This window comes from Mesoplodon mirus (assembly GCF_964341445.2).
Source record: "Mesoplodon mirus genome assembly, chromosome: 11".
NCBI classification, from domain to species: Eukaryota; Metazoa; Chordata; class Mammalia; order Artiodactyla; family Ziphiidae; genus Mesoplodon; species Mesoplodon mirus.
The window spans coordinates 42,138,434-42,152,612 of NC_138987.1; the positions used below are offsets into that span (position 1 = coordinate 42,138,434).

General features: G+C 64.3%; 1 protein-coding gene across 1 annotated transcript in view; it reads right to left on the reverse strand.

The window, feature by feature from the left end:
* The window catches only part of WNT7B (Wnt family member 7B), a 51,834-nt gene extending 39,336 nt beyond the window's left edge, over positions 1-12,498 (reverse strand). The window contains exon 1 of the mRNA XM_082635966.1: positions 12,085-12,498. Coding sequence (XP_082492092.1) covers positions 12,085-12,155 — 71 coding nt within the window. The 5' untranslated portion in view covers positions 12,156-12,498. The remainder of the gene's footprint in view (positions 1-12,084) is intronic.
* Positions 12,499-14,179: the final 1,681 nt, after the last annotated feature.

A 14,179-nucleotide genomic window follows, 5' to 3' on the forward strand; every position in this document is an offset into this window, starting at 1 on the left:
TGGAAAGATGGGAGTCTGGGGAGCCTGGCAGTCATCCAGGCACCCAGACCACCCCGTGTCCACCTGCGCCAACACACCTGGGACCTGGAGGCCTCTGCCACCACTGGGCATTAGGCCCTGACCAGGTCAGTGGGCCTCGCTGAGCCCCAGACACACAAGCAGCCATCTGACCATCCAACATGTGTTTACTGGGAACCAACTGAGCACCAAGTGCTGTGCTGGGCGCTGGGGGAGGGGGCAGCGGTCAATCCCACAACCGCAGGCCTGGCCTCTCTGAGCCTGGGTGCTGACAGGGCTCCCCTCCCACACTCGGCCTCCCATCAGCCCTGCAGATCCCGCCGGGGAAATCCGCCCCCTCCTCTCAGCACCCCCTGCGGCCGGAGGGACCAGCCTCCTCCCCTCTCCCCTGTCCTCCACCCTGAGCCCACCTTAGCTCTGGATGAAGCTGCTCTTCCCTGCCCTGCAGCTCCCCAGGCCTGGGGCAGCTGCCCTGCCAGCACTCTGACCTCGCCTCCCACTGCCCACCCAACTCTAACCAGCCGCCACCCACTCCCCCTCCCCCCAGCCCCCACGCCACCATCCCTGTCATCCGGCTGCCGCTGCTGCAGCCAGCAAGCCATCCTCCTTCTCTCCGGCACATTCTTTAGGACCCAGTTCAGAGGTCACCTTCTGTGAGAGGTTTTCCCTGGTCTACCCTCACTGCACATGGACTGGCGTTCCTGCTGCGGGTACCACAGGGCTTTGCATAATCATGGGGAAGGAAGGGAGCTTCCAAACTGCACCTGCACACATGGCCAGTCTCGTTCCCCTGGCACAGGGGCTGCAGTGGGTGCTGCTGGTGTGGAGAGCAAGCTCGGACTGCTGGGGAGGACTGCTGGGGAGGACTGCTGGGGCCACCTCCTCTCTGCTCAAGCCGGTCTCAGAGGAAAAAGGTCAGGGCCCGTGGCAGGGAGGGACCCAGGGCAGGAATCTGAGGGCTTCTCGGCTCCCCCGCACCTACCAGGAAAGCTGTCCCTCTGGCCCCGAATCCAAATGTGGAGGCAGCCCCTGAGCTTGAGAAAGTCCTCTCTCTGAGCCTCATGACTCCTGGTCAACGGACAATTCTAACCAGCTGGGTTAGTTGGTTTCTCCACCCATGTGAGGTTACAGGCAGCGAATTAGAAGGCAGTGGAGTTTGCTGAAGGCAGGAAACCTGCATCAGCAGAATGCCATGAGAGGCAGCACAGACCTAAGGGTCAGGCAGATCCAGGTTCGAATCTGGCCTCAGCCCTGTTGAGCATGACCTAGAGGGTTATTTGGTGCTCTGACCTTCATGCTCCTCCCAAGTGGGAGGCCCTTGCTTAGCTCCCCTTTTCTGGCAGCCTGGGAGGGAGCAGATTCAAAGCAGACCCCAGATGTCCACACGCATCCACCCCATGAGAGAAAGCCTTTCCAGGGGGACCTGGTCCCGCAGAAGTGGAATGCAAAGCCCTGTGTCCCCAGTCAGGGGCCCAGGGGCAGGTAGTATGTTCTGGAGGAATTCCTATTCGAAAGGCTTTTGCAATCTGGGACAGTGAGGGTCTAAGTCTCAGCTCTGGATCCCTCGACACCCTGGCCCTTGGCACCCTGGCAGCACTGTCACATGCTATGGGGAGGGTGAACCCAGCCACCACCAACCCTTCCAAAGGCTCCTGCCAGGGGCCTGCTCCTTCAAAGCTCCAGCTGGACGTGGCACCAGGGCTTTCTAGCACAAGGAATACCTCTGGCATGGGAGGCACGTGGAGAAAGGTCAGGAGCAGGGATGGCCATGGGGGGTGGTTCCAGAAAGGGATGGAGGCCCACAGGTGTCACTGGGATGGGACTGCCAGGGGCTGCTGACTTGGGCTTTTCCAGACCACAGCTGATGCCAGGGAGCTGCTTGCTGGGCAGGGTGGAGTACCCCCTCAGTCCCGCTCCAGGCAGCCAGCAGGCTTCAGGGTCTGTGGCAACAGTGTCTACCTGGGGGCTGCAGAATTTTAGTGTCTTCTACTCACAGCCTCAGATTGAGCCCTTCTGGCATCCCCAGTGCCTCGGAGTCCACCTGCTCCGGCCTGAAACTGGGAGAGGCATCAGTGGGCAGGGGTCCAAGCCCTGCTCTGTGTTCCGCTGCTGAGGCTGTGGGATGACCTGCCCAGGGCCTCAGCATCCCCATCCACGGAGCAGGCCAACCACACCACATGGCTGCCTTACACAGAGGACCAGGAGTTCTGGCTTCCTTCCAGGCAAGGCCTTTCCCCCATCATCCCGAGCCCTCACTCCTGCATCTGCTTGTATGCCTCCAGGGCTGGAGAGCTCACTGCCTCCCTGCCAATAGAGGGACTGGCCCAGAGGATAAGGATGCCCTGGGTGGGAAGCAGGACAGGGAGGGGGCCTGGGCAGGCGGAGCAGCTCTGTGATGGAGACCGGGAAGATGGAGAAAGGGAAGAGGAGCGCACCTGTGCCCACCCCCACCCCGCCGGCTGGCCCGAGGGGAGGCCCCTGCCCTGAGCCAGGCAAGGAGGACAAATGGTGGTTTTGTCCTTGGCCAGCCGGCGGCCCGCACCACACAATGACCCTTTCATCAGGCTGAGGGAGCCCTGGGCCGGGGTTTCATCTGACAAGGGAGGGCGCCGGCCTCCTGTCCCCTTGCTGGGGGAGTTGGGGCGGGGGGGAGGTGAGCTGTGTCTGAGCTGGACCCAGGACCATGCAACATGGAGGCCTCAGGGAGCCAGCTGAAGCCCCTCCATCTGCCCCAGGAGGAGCGAGTCCCCAGGAGGTTAGGGGGCTGGCCACAGGCCACATGGAGGGTCCTGTTTTGGGTACCCCAAATCCTGAGCTGACAGAGGGTCTGCATCCCCACAACCAAGACCTCCACCCCACCTCACCCCCTCGTCTGCCACTGCCCGCAGGGTCCTTCCAGGGCAGTTGGACCATGGCATTGGTCCAGGTCCCCAGCCCAGTTCTGGGCTCCCCGCAGGCTGAGAAGCCCTGGCCCCCTGCTCCCCAAGGCTGGCATGAGGCTCCGGGGGGACACGAGTGTGTGGGGAGGGCAGAGGCAAGGAGTGCAACTTGCCAGACCTGTGTCCATGGTGTCCCCAGAGAAGCCCAATGAAACAGTGTGCAGTCAGGGCGTCAAAAATCAAAAATCACCCCCCTTCGTGGTGACCTCCCCTCTCCAGGGCACCTCCAACAGCTGCCTGTACCACCCCAGAGGCCCCAGAGATCCCGGGACTCCTCTCGCTATTGGACCAGAGCCGGGAGGGCTGTTACCCAGAGGTGACCTCAGGAAAGGGCCTCTCTCCTGGACCCTGACATTCTTGTCTGCCCACCTCAATAAGGTGCCGAGAGGCTCCCTGGAGAGGAACCCTGGGTGGATGTGTTTGCCGGTGAGTATCGTTCCTTCTTCTAAGAGTCTCTGTTGTGCTCCTGTTTAGTCTGGGCAACTCCTATCCAACCTTCAAAACCCTGTCTAAGTGTCACCTCCTCCGGGAAGCCCTCCAAGATCCCCTAGAGAGTTCATCACTCTCCATTGAACAAGCACAGACACAGGGCCTCCCTCTGTCATGGGTGGCCAGCCTCCCTGCTCCTAATAGCTGAGAACAACCCCATCTTCTGAGCACTTACTGTATACCAGGAAACCAGCAGAGCTCATCTCAGCATTTGCTTGTTGAAGTCTCACACCCCCTCTAGGTTACTGTTCCCATGGCCCCCACTGTACGGAGGACACAGCTGAGGTTATGGGATGCACCCAGGCAGTGAGAGGAGGAACGGTGATGTGAACCTGGCGTCTGCATCACCATCAGGCCCCTTGGCTTCACAAGGACCAAAGGGAAAGCTGGTTAGAAAATGGGTCCTTCTCCTGCGGGCCGCAATACATAGCTGCAGGGCCTAACGCAGCCCTGGGAGGAAGCATGGGGGGACCCACCTTCCCCTCCCGACCCTCCCGCCCCACACACAGAAGGTCAAAGGAGTCATGTCCCAGACGCACCACTTCTCCCTTTAACTAGTGGCTGACGAGCCTCACTCACACGTCAATGATGTCGAAGTTCTCTGTGATCAGAGCAGTTCTATTCATATATCTTGAGCTGGGGGTCCCTTGGGGGTTGAGATTTTGTCAGGTTCCCCAGCTCGGCTCACCCGTGCGCACACCCCTCCACAGAGCCACACGTGCTTTTGAATCCCAGTGGCGTATGGGCCTGACCTGAGCCTGTGCTGGAAGGATCTTCATTTCCAAGTGACCGACGACAAGCATACTGAGGCCCAGAGAGGCCCATGGACCTGCTCGAGGCCACACAGCAGAGTTCCTCCCGTGCCGGGACACGCACAGTCTCCTAGGCTAGGAGCTGCTTCTCCCCAGGGCAACCTGTCCCCGCCTGAGCCGGTGGCCCCATTCTGCCCCCATGTAGGCTGCGATACCATGGGAGTGGGCCTGATTCAGCAGCCCCCTTCCAGGGTCATGTCCACAGGGCTTCTGGAACTGCGGTTGGCACCACCAATAAAGCCACAGCGGCAGAGCCGGGAAGAGGCCCAGCCTTGGCAGGGCAGTGGTGAGCGCCCTCACCCCCACGGCCAGGTGGTCGGTGAGTAACTGCCCCGTCACCATGACTCACTCTGGTCCCCAGAGCGGCGGTCACCATGAGAAACTCGTACCGGAAGATCAGGGGGGATCACTGCAGCCAGCCCCACATCTGGGAGAGGGAGGCCGAAACCGGAAGGGACCTGCCCAGGACAGTAGGTCAGCCTTGTCCTGGCACGAGGCCTTAGCCTGGCCCCCAGACCCGCAGACCCGGCACCGCAGGCCCTGCCCTCGGCCTACAGTCCCCCACCTGCCCTCCCTTAGGCCCTTGCTGATCCTCACCGGCCCTGAGAGCGCCAGCTCTGACAACAGTGAAGAGAGGCGCTGGCCGGAGCTGCCTCGGATGGCCAGCCAGGCCAAGCTCAGAGTCCGGCAGGGGCTCGGGGCTCTTCCAGGCCAGCACACCCGTCCGACCAGATCAGTGGCAGCGGCCCAGGCATGCATCTGGGATTCGCTGTGCACGGACCACAGCCCAGGATGCGGAGCCAGGAGAGCAGCCCAGATGAAAGGGGCAGGATCAATTGTCCGCCAGTATTTGTGATCCCAGCAATGGATGCCTTCTGGAAAGTTCTCTGGAGCAGAAAGAAGCCTCTGCCCAGGGTCCCCTCCTGCCCCTGGCATCCTCAGATCCCCAGGGCCAACCTTTGGGAGCATTCTGAGAAGGCTACTGAGATGGGCTTTACCACTGACCCCCAACTGTGACTGAAGCACTTTGCACGGCTGCCTCACCTGCATTCAGGCCTCAGCTCATAGACAGCTTACAGGGTCTTCTCTCCACACTCACATTCATTTGCATCACTGAGGACCTGCTTCCACCCATGGCATCTTACACCCCTAACCCTAACCCTAGTCAGCCCTATGCCCACCAACAGTGGGGGAACCCCAGCGATGCCGGAGCCTCCCTTGCTCCCTCTCGGGAACGCTGGCGTTAGTTTCTGCTCAGGAAAGGCTGGCATCAGCACTTTCTTCCCCCTGGGGCTGAAGGTCAGGCTGGACTGACACTGGGGCAGGGGTTGCTGAAGGCAGGGCAGGGGGCAGAGTCTGCCTTACCGCCCTCCCCCACACACACACCCACTCCAGACCCCAGCACTGGTCCAGGAACGTTCGGGAAAGCTGTTGCCTTAGGAGAATTTCTGCCAACAAAGCTGGCAGTGCACACTCGAGGAGCGAGCCTCTGTGGGCACAGATGGTAGTCACGGCAGGCCTGGATTTGGGGTGCCAACCCCCAAAGGAAAACTTAGGGTCTGTGGAGGTGTACTGGCCACCACCTGCCCCAGAGCCCCTCAGCTGCTGCCCTGGCATCCCACTCTCACCAGCTCCTGAGCCATGAGCCCACCTCCTCGTCCCAGATTCTTACTCCAAGCCACCGGTGGGAGGACTCCTGGTTTCCCACCCCTGGACACCTCCCCGTTAGCGCCAGACCTCAGCCAGCTGGCTCCAAAAGTGATTTCTTAAGCAGAGTAGCTACCGATTCCCTAGCAAGGCTTAAGATTGACATGCTGGGGATTCTGGGGAGGGGGAGACTTCTGGATCTCCACCTCCGACCCCTGAGAACCAGAGGCTTGAGATTTCAAGACCTCCTGAGTCGATCCAGATCCCAGGAGGGACGCCACAGTAGGACTTTCTGGCCTGGCACTTTCCTAGCCTGAGTCCCCAATGATCAGGCGTTCCCCACCCGGCTCGGAGCCCTGCCCTGGGCGGCCTGCCCCCCCCTCACCCCAACTCCAGGCGATGCCTCCGCAGCCGGGGCTGCCCGCCGGGCCTGGAGCGCTCTCTGTGCCCGGACCTTGTAATTATGTCCCACAGCCCGGGAAACCGCGGGCCTCGCAGCATCTGGCTGCGGTTGCGAACTTTTGTTTCAAGATGCGCGACTATTTATAGAAGGAAAACTGGTAGGATAGTAATTTCCTAGGAGCTGGAGGAGAAATTGGCTGCGTCTCTATTAAAAGGGGGCGGGGGCGCGGCGATTTATTAGGACTGCGGCCGCGCGGGGGGAGGGGGTGGCGCGGGGAGCGGGAAGGCAGCGGCTGCCCCCTCTGGCCGCGTTAGGCGACCCCGGACGTGGCCCGCGTGTAAAGGAGGGGGAGGGGGAGGGGAGGAGAGAAAAGGGGGAGAACTGGCTCTGAGGTTTAATCAGTAGCATCCAGCTTAAATTCCCCCAAACGGCGGTTCCATAAATCAAACGTCTTTTTAAATCGGAGGCCAGAGCATATGCGTCCCATTAGGAATCCGGGGAAGCCACCGCTGCGCCGACGCGCCCCTCGGCTCCCTGGGCCCGGACGGGCCCTGCCGGGAGCTTCCCGGAGCCCGGCGGGCGCTGCCCGGCCCGACGCACCCGCGCCCCACGCTCCTCGCGCTGCCTTGGCCGGCCGCACGCGCTCACTGCGCGCCCTCCTCGCCCCGGACGAGGAGTCGGCCGCGGCGAGGGTCGGGCCGCTCGGCGCAGCGGGAAGCCGCGCGAAACCACGGCAACCTCGGAGGACAGCTTGGGTGCTGTCTGGTGGGACGCGGCGTGCACGTGTGTGCCAGTGTGTACGCGGGGGAGCGGATGTGTGCGTTCGGCTCTCTCGAGTGTGGCACGGCCATGCGGGCCGCGTTTATTTATATAGGGAGGGGGATCCCGTTGGTCCAGGATTCGGCTGGGAGGCGCAGGGTATCTCCGCGCTACCCGCGCGCCCTCCGGCCCTCGCGCTCCGTGCGCGCAGCCAGGTCTACGGGCGCCGTCAGGCCTCTAGCGGGCCACCCTTTCCCTGATCTCAAAGCCAGAACTTCTCACTGCCTCAGCTTCCCCCCAACTGCTCAACTTCGGAGGCTTAGGCCGGCTAGAAGACCCATAGTACCCCCGCTCCCGCGCGCGCCGGGCACCCGGCGCCCCGCCCAGGGACCTCACTGCCGCGTTCCCTGCTCGCCCAGTTCCAGTGCTGGAGCCCAGGGAGGGGGGCTCCCACCCGCCCACCCCGCGTGTGACCCGCGGCACTCACAGGTAGCTGCCGCTGGACAGGATGAGAAAGATCTGCGGGCAATAGACGGAGAGGAGCGCGCTGCGCGGCGACAGCAGGAGCATGATGGGCCGGCGCTCCTGGCGGGGCTGCGCAGGCCCCGCGGGCAGAGCGCGTGGGCCAGCTGAGGCCGGGGTCTCCGCGGCCCTCCCAAGGTAGGGCGGCGGAACGCGGCGCTAGGGACCCGAGCGCGCGGGCCCCGGCGCAGTGGTCGCCCGTGCTCCGCCTCCAGGGCCGCGCATCTCGCTGGGGCTGGGGCTGCGGCGGGCGCTGGGGCTGGCGTGCCGGGAGGCGAGCGGGCAGTGGGCAGCGAGTGCGCCTCGGCCGCCGTCTGGCCCTCCGTCCGTCGATCGGTCGGAACCAGCTCTGTCGCTCGCTCTGGCTCACGTCTTCAAGTCTCCTGAGGCGCGCGGCTGCCATTGGACGGGCCACCCCTACATCCGCCTCCTCCGCGGGCGGGTTTTTTAAAGGGGAGGCTGACCGAAGCGTGCGGCGGGAGCCGCCTCCAGGGCTTGCCCAGACCGCCTGGGCTCGGACAATCCCCCCAACCACCAACTTCAGCCAGCCACGCCGCTCTGGCCCGCTCTGGAGGGTGCACCTGGGGGGAGGCACCGCGGGATAACCGCACGGGGGCGTGCCCTTCTCCTGGGTGTTGTGCTCGGCAGTGTGTGCTCCTGGGTGCGTGCACGTGCCTGCATGTGCCTGCGCCTGACTGCGGGAGCGTGGGCGCGTCTGTGAGCCCGCAGGTGTGTGCGCCCAAATGCACTGTGTTCGCTGCGCCTCTGCCTGCGTGCGCCCCTGGGTTTGGTGAGACTGGCTGTGGGTCGCATGCACTCACTGCCATGGCCAACCAGGCCCAGCGTGGTAGGGCTCAGCAGTGCGCCAGCGCGCCGGTGGCGTCTCTGCAGGGTCCTGCCTCTGAGTCTCTTCGGACAGACAGGCTGCGCACTTGTTGGAGACCCCCCAACAAGTGCATAGAGGCCCCCAACTCTGGCTTCCCCCACCTCACTTCTTCTACTCTCCTCTGACGGGTTGGCTGGGATAGGTGTGGGGCGGAGCACACCCACAAGAACACACTTTCCCGAGCAATCCTCCTTCCAGTGATTTCTTTAAAGCCCAGAGCACAAGGCTTTGAGTCCCATGTCCTATTGTCCGCCAAGCCAGGCTACATATGAATGTCTCTCTAGATGCAGTGTAGATCCCTTAAGCAGGAGTTAAGGCACAAACAGCGAAGGTGACAAGACAGGAAAGGTCTGTGCAACATGGCCAGTGGCCCCAGAGGGAGTGGATTTCCTGGCTTCTAGACGTGGCATGGAGACTTGCCCCCAGCATCCAGGAGGAGGGGGCCGCCTCCCCTACCTTCATCCCTCTGGGCCCTTTTGCCTCTCCTGAACCCCAAGAGCAGGAGGCAGTCATGGAGCAAGGCTCCTCCTGCGGCTTCATGACTCCAGTTCCAGCGGGCAGAGGGTACCCACACTCCAGATGCTTCCTCGCGGCCCCGGCTCGGCCTCCTCCAGGGCTGCAGCTTGGAGGCTGCTCAGTTCCAGAGTGAGGAACTGTGCCTCCTCAAAGCCTTGCGTCTTGAAACTGCCCCAATCCAGGTGCCTCTGCTCTTGAAGCCCCGATCCACAAGAGGGTTTCAAGGGCTGAGTTCTCCGTTCCTGCGGCCCAGGGGCTCCCCCAGAGGCGGCACATCTGCACTGGCACCCGGGCTGAGGGGCATGTGTGTGGGGGTTGCACGTGTAGACGTGGGGGTGAGGGAAGCTGCTCCTGAAAATTCAAATCATGGGGGTGTGGGCAAGGGAAGGGGGCTGTGATCACGGAATAGTCCCCCAATACATACAATCTCAAGATATTTCCTTGGAACTTTTATGATCCTAAAATCCCATCTTCTGGGATTCGTCAGGGCCCTGGAATACACCACCTGGAGGAGCCCCCGGGTGCCTGCAGTGGCTGTGATCATCATTACCAATAAGAAAAGGTCGACTTTATTGGGACGCCCTCCACTCCCAGGTCAAAGGCCCTCAGGACTAACCTTCCCAGCAGCCAGTGAAGGAGGTGCTACTGTTACCCCATTTTTCAGACGAGGGAAGGTGGGCTGGGAAGATACAGAGCTCACCCAAAGCCACCCAGTGAACAGTGAGGGGGAGGATGGTTCCCTAAGCCTTGTCCTTATGCACTGGGCTTCCAAGTCGTTTAACCCCTTAGGTCACATCTGGCCCAGCTGCCCCTCCTCCCCACCTTGTGTAGCCAAGATGGCTTGCAAAGAAAGCAGGCCCCTTCACTCCAGTACAGGCACCACCAATGTGGTGGTGACAGGGGCTGAGTCCCCTCCCCTCCCCTCCCCTTCCCTCCCTTTGGCAGGTCCCAGGCTGACTCTCTGGCTTTCCTGGGTGTAGTTCCACAGGGGTGTTTGGAGGCCACATCTTCTCTCCCCCTAGGACTGGGAGAATATATGTTTTAGGGGGCACGCCGGGGGGAGGAGTCCCCCCCTCCAGGGCTCCTTGGTGGGGCAGAGGACAGAGAGGCTCAGCGAGCTCTGGTTCGCTGTCTCACGTGCTCCCAGAGAGGCTGGCACAGGTGCCTGGGCACACGGGCTGGGTCTCACTCACTGGGTTCTCTCTACTCAGACATTGGCCGCCATCCTGTTCAGAACGGCCAGAGCTGCGGTCCCATTTACAGAGGGGAACGAGGAAACTCAGGAAGGATTGGTGAGGGGGAACCTGCCCCAGGTGACATCAACCTCGAGCCCTGGCCCCAGTCCTGGGAGCCCAGGCCGGCACCGCCTTCAGCTCCTTCCACAGTCCCGGGCTGGGGAGGTGGGGATGGATCCATAGAGTCCTTCCCGCAGCCACGGGAAGGGGTGCTTTCAGACACTCCTGTTGAGGAGCTGGTGTTAGGAAGAGCGGTCAGAGGTGGATGGCCCAGCTCTGCTGCTTACTCGCGGGCACAGCGACTTGGCCTCCCTTGCTCCATCGCTTCCTAGTCCTTAAAACGGGAAGAGTAAAAGCACTCACCTCCACGGTTGCCAGAAGGCAATAAGGCCTCAGTGCTGAGAACCAGGCAGCAGAAGGCAAGCCTCATTAGGGGGTGCCTGTTACATTAGGGGGCACAGGGGGAGTAACTGCAGGGGCTCCTGGAGGGTCCGGAAAACAGTGCCTCTGTCCCCACCCCCACCCCCAGCAGACCCAACACACTGCACCCCTACCTCCCATAAACACACACCCAGGGACACAGCCTACAACAGACCCACAATAAACAGTGCCACCAGCAGCCGCAGACACGCCCGCCCAGGCCTGCAGAGCTGAGGCTAGAACAGGGAGCTTCCAGCCCTGCCTGTGCGGCCGCTGGCCTCAGTCCCTGCCGGCCCTGGGCCTCAGTTTCTCCATCTGTAAAATGGCGGAGGAGGCGCAGGATGGAGAGGCAATGGATGAAATTACTCTCAGGTTTGCTTCTACCTCTCCGCCTGGGAGGCCGCGGCTCGGCCGGCGGCACCGGCGCCGGCCCTCCCTCGGGGCTGTTCACCGGCTTTGCCCGCGGCCGGGACCGGGCCTGCCTTCCCCCCAACCCCCAACCCTTGGCGGCGCACAGTAGGCACGCAGAGCGCGTCGGGGCGCGGAGCCGTGGGCCCCCCGGGCTTGGCGGACCGCCCCCCCTTCACGGTCACACTGCCCGCCCACCCCCGCTTCGAGCGAGGCCGAGACAGATTCTGTCTAAAGGAGATCGCAGCTCAACAGGTAAGGACTCGGCTGGGTTCAGGAATGTGGAAATACGACTCGGGGCAGCTACTGCCGCAAGCAGCGAGCGCGGCCCGCCGGGAGCCCGCCCGCCCGCCCGCCGGGCCGCGCGAGGGGGAGCGCGGCGAGAGGGGGCCCGGCCGAGGGCCCCGGGCGGGCGGGGGCGCGGGGCCCGGACCGAGCCCGAAGCGGCCGGGCCGCCCGCGCGGCCCCTCCCGAGCCAGCCGGACGAGTTGTCAAGGTGATTTCAACACGTCCGGGTGATGGATAGAGACGAAGGGCCGTGGCGAGTGCCCAGGCCGGCGCGTCCGCTGCCGGGGTGCGCGCCCCCCGCCCGCCCGGGGCCCTCGGCCGCCCGAAGCCCCCCGCCCACCGCCCCGGCGCGCCCTCCAGGCGGCGAGCGCTCGGCCCGGGCTCGGCGCCCAGCGCAGCCCGGGGGAGGGAAGGCGCGTCCCACCCCCGGGGCCTGGAGCCCAAACAGGTGAAAGTACGCGCCGGGCACGCTCGCCGCTACCAGCGAGCCTGGCCGCCCGCGCGTCCTCCTCTCCCTCCTCCAGCCCTGGGCTGGGCGCCCCTCGGGCATACCCGCAGCTCAAAGGGCTCGGCTGCGTCTCTGCAGGGCCGGGGCGAGCGTCCAACGCGCAGGCCAGCCCCGGATCCCCGAGAGCTGCCCGTGCCCCCTTCCGGTCCCCACGTCCCCTGGGGGACACCCTGGAAGCGGCTCCTCCTGGCTGCTCCGATTCCGGGCACCGGCCCCGACCACGGGGCTACTCACCCGAGCTTCACGTAGAGAACGCCAAAGCAGAGAAACACGTAGAAAATCCACTTGCGAAAGTTTCTGTGCATGATCCAGGGAGGGGGGCTGCGCCATAGACAGCGGCGGGCGGAGGGGACGCGCGGGCCGGGCGAGGAACGGGCAGGAGTTGGAGGCTTCGGTGGACAGCTCTCAGCCGGCGCTGCGGCTCCGGCGGCCGGCGACGCGCGGGCACTCGGAGCGCGCTGCCACCATGGTGAGCCCGGGTCGCCGCCGCCGCGTGCGCCTGGGGGAGTGACCTGGGCCGGGGGCCGCAACTTCGGAGCCGGACTGTGTGACCGCGGGGCCCCACGAGGGCCGGCGGGGCCGAGGCCCGAGCGCGGCGGGCGGGCGCTGCCTCCACTGGGCGCAGGCGCCTGGGGCCGTGCGCGCCTCGCCGAGGGCTGCGGCGGCCAATGTGTCCGCACTTGTCGGCCTCCGCAGGTGACTCGCGGCCCCGGCAAGCGAGCTGCGAGCGTGCGAGCGCGCCCCAGGTAGGAGGATCCGCCTCCCGCCCGCCCTCCTCGCTCGCCGCGCGCTCTCTCGCCCTCGCTCGCGGGCTCTCCCCTCCCTTTTCTCCTCCCTCCCCCGTGACACACAAACGCATCTATCCCCCGGAACCCCCTCCCCAGGCCGGCTCTCTTCCGATCGCCCGACCGGGACTGGGAGGGAGGAAGGGGGTTGGGTGCGCGGAGAGGGGGGCCGCGCGGGGGAGGGTGCGGCACCGAAGGGACACCTGCGGAGGGGCCGGTCGCTCCTCTGCGCCCTCAAGGGTGGGGGGCCGGGGGGAATGAACGATTCAAGCTGTGGTAGCCACTCGGCTTCCAGTTTCTAGTGCGGCAGGGAGAGACCACCCACCCGCCCCCGTCGCCGTTCTGGGCACGCTTACCCTACCCCCAGCAGTTATCCTCACGGGGTCCACCAGGGCCACACCCTTAGCCCAGGCACCTCTGCCAAGGCCGCAGGCCTCGATCAGACCCTCCTCCAGCGCCCAGGGTCCAGGGTCCCCCCACACCTGTCACTACCGCTGCCAGTGGCGCTTACTCAAAGCAGGGACAGGGAAGGGACAGACAGATGCAGGGCGGTGGCTCGGACGACCTCCTACAGAAGCTGTTTGGCTCAGCACCACGATGGCGAGGGATAAGAGGGGGTTACCGGGGCTTCCCTGGCTGTGTGGCAGGCTCCCACCCCAAGGACTCCCTGACGGCTCTCCCCACCGCCCCCGGTCCCCTCAGTCTACACCGCCTCCTCTGCAGTGCCAGGCTCAGTATTCACATTCGGTGCCCAGTGCGCGAGGTCAGAACCACCGCGGTGCCTCCCGTACGGGAGTGGTCTGACTTGGTTCGGTCCTGGGCAGTGGGCACCCGGGCGGGCAGACCCTGCTGCTGGGCGAAGCCCTGTCTGTTCCGAGAGGGCAGGACGGTGACCCTCTGCCTAAGCGCTGTCCTGGCCAGCCTCCTGTCCCGCTCCGAGTGTCTACGGACCTGGACGCCTCTTGGGCGAGTGGATGGAACTGGGAAGCACTTAGTCCCTGAGGACCAGCTGAGACCCGAGACTTGCTGGGGAAAGAGTGCCAGAGGTGGGGTCGGGGTGTTGCTTCCAGCCACCCTTGGTCCCACCTAGCCAAGCCCCAGCGGGGGCTTTACCTCACAGTCTGCCTCCCTCCCACGCCCCACCGTCCCTCTCGACCCCCTGCTCCGGATCCCCTCTTAATTCCTTCCAAATCCCCCGAACCTTTGCCACGACCCGGGCGCGGGCCATTCCTCGGCCCCCGGATCCGAGGTGTGGCGGGGGCAGCTGTGCAGAGCGGGGCAGATAGGGAACGTTCACAGATGAAAGGCACGTTGGAGATAAGCACAGGCAGGGAAATTGAGGCACAGAAAGAAGTGAAACGACAAGAGCAGCCTCACTCCCAAGTGTTGCCTGCGTCCCAGCGCCCCAGATGTCACCCCATTTCATGGAACGGGAAGCTGAGCCCGGGAAACGGGAGGCTGCTGGCTGGAGCCGGGCGGGCTGGGGAGCACGAGCCGATGCTGCCACCCGGCGGCGACGCGGAGGACGCTCGGACGCGAGGCTG